This window comes from Neopelma chrysocephalum, unplaced genomic scaffold (assembly GCF_003984885.1).
Source record: "Neopelma chrysocephalum unplaced genomic scaffold, ASM398488v2 Primary Assembly neopelma1_363, whole genome shotgun sequence".
In the NCBI taxonomy this organism is placed as follows: Eukaryota; Metazoa; Chordata; class Aves; order Passeriformes; family Pipridae; genus Neopelma; species Neopelma chrysocephalum.
In genome coordinates, this window is record NW_020898027.1 from 1 (window position 1) to 1993 (window position 1993).

Consider the following 1993-nt stretch of genomic DNA (forward strand, 5'->3'; position numbering starts at 1 on the left):
GAACAGGAGAGATAAAATCACCTGAGAGGGAAAAGGGCTGAGCTGGTTTTGTGGGAGAGCCCCCCGTGCTCCAGGGGCAAGGGCAAAGCCTGTTTTGTGGGAGAGCCAAGTCAAGGGCAGAGCTGGATTTGTGGGAGAGCCCCCTGTGCTCCCAAGCCAAGGGAAGAGCCGGATTTGTGGGAGAGCCCCCTGTGCTTCCAGGCCAAGGGCAGAGGTGGATTTGTGGGAGAGTCAAGTCAAGGGCAGAGCTGGATTTGTGGGAGAGCCCCCCATGCTCCAGGGGCAAGGGCAGAATTGGATTTGTGGGAGAGCCCCCTGTGCTCCCAAGCCAAGGGAAGAGCTGGATTTGTGGGAGAATTCCCCATGCTCCCAAGCCAAGGGAAGAGCTGGATTTGTGGGAGTGCCCCTTGTGCTCCCAAGCCAAGGGCAGAGTTGGATTTGTGGGAGAGCCCGCCGTGCTCCCAAGCCAAGGGAAGAGCCGGATTTGTGGGACAGCTCCCTGTGCTCCCAAGCCAAGGGCAGAGTCGGATCTGTGAGAGAGCCCCCCATGCTCCCAGGTCAAGGGCAGAGCCGGGTTTGTAGGAGACCCCCCCGTTTCTCCCCCAGCCCCTACCTGGTGAATCGGACGTTGCAGATGTTGCACTCGTAGGGCTTCTCCCCGGTGTGGGTGCGGATGTGGCGCGGCAGCTTCCCGGCGCCCTGGATCACCTTCTCGCAGATGGGGCACTTCTGGAATGCTTTGGCCCTGATCTTCTTCTCCTTCTGGGACCAGGACGGGTAGACGTCGCCCTCGTTCGAACTGCCGAAGTATTTCAAGTAATAATCCATGACCCCGTCGTCGTCCTTGCGGTCGTCGTCCCCGAGCTGCTGCCGCCCCACCGAGTTGATCATCTGCTGCAGGAGGGCGCTGGCGGCCAAGTCGTCCACCTCCCGCGCGTCGTCCTCCGTCTCCGCCCCGGCGGGGATGAAGCCGGGCGAGTCGCCGGCTTCCTGCGGGTCCAGAGGCCCCCGGGGGGTCCCCCCCTCCTCTTCTCCCGGCGTGGCCAAGCCACGGCTGCTGTAATGTCCGTTCTGGGAAGGTGAGAACATGCCGGTGGTGACCGGCTCCTCCTCCTCCCGGTCCAGCCACATGGCCGGGTTGCTGTCAGGGTCACAGTCACTTGCCTTTGGTCTTTCGGTTGGGGTGGCCTGCGAGTAGAAGTCCAGGCCGTTGCAGTTCGACTCCTCCTCCTCCTCTTGGCCTCGGAAGTTCAGTCTCTGAAGGTCTCTCAACTCTGGGTTGGTCCACGGAAAGCTGCCTTGGTGGCCGTTGACGGGGTTGCTCTGGAAGAACTCCAGGTACTCTTTTGCTCTGAGATGGTTCCTCTGATCAATTTGATCTACTGTATCCATCTGGTCATTTTTGGCCAGAATCTTCCTGTCCAGGAGATCCGTGCAGACATCCCTGACGGCCGGGATCTCCAGCAGAGTGGCCGCGTTGAGGATGTCGTTGACGTTCGAAGTGCTGACAGTGAGGGTCGCGGTGTAGGCGAACTCCAGCAGCGCCGACAGGGCGTCCGCACTCACAAAGTCTATCTCATACACGTTTTGCTGGTCCACCACTAACCCTGAGGTGAAGAGCTTCTTGAAGTACTGGCTGCACGCCGCCAGGACGGAGCGGTGGGTGGGGAACTCCTGGCCTTCCACCAGGATGACCACGTCGCACAGCAGCCCGTTGTTCCTCTGCTCGTTCAGGCTGCTCAGGATGTCGCTGCTGTGATCCGGGAACGGGATCCCTATGGGGCCGTCCACGCCACCCGCCATCTTCCACGCAAAAGGCTGCGGAGAAGGAGGGGAAGGCGGTGAGTCACAGGCTTGGAGGCATCACATCCCTGGGAGAATCCCGAGGAACGTGCCCGGCAGCGTCGGCCACGCGTGTCCCTCTCCATGCCCCTGAGATCTCTCCATGTTCCCTGGATCTCTCTGTGTTCCCTGGACATCTCCATATCCCTGA

General features: G+C 61.0%; 1 protein-coding gene across 1 annotated transcript in view; it reads right to left on the minus strand.

Annotated features, from left to right (window-relative positions):
- Positions 1-605: 605 nt before the first annotated feature.
- ZBTB7A (zinc finger and BTB domain containing 7A) overlaps positions 606-1993 on the minus strand; it is a 12899-nt gene continuing 11511 nt past the window's right edge. Inside the window, exon 2 of the mRNA XM_027706090.1 lies at positions 606-1818. Coding sequence (XP_027561891.1) covers positions 610-1803 — 1194 coding nt within the window. The 5' untranslated portion in view covers positions 1804-1818 and the 3' untranslated portion in view covers positions 606-609. The remainder of the gene's footprint in view (positions 1819-1993) is intronic.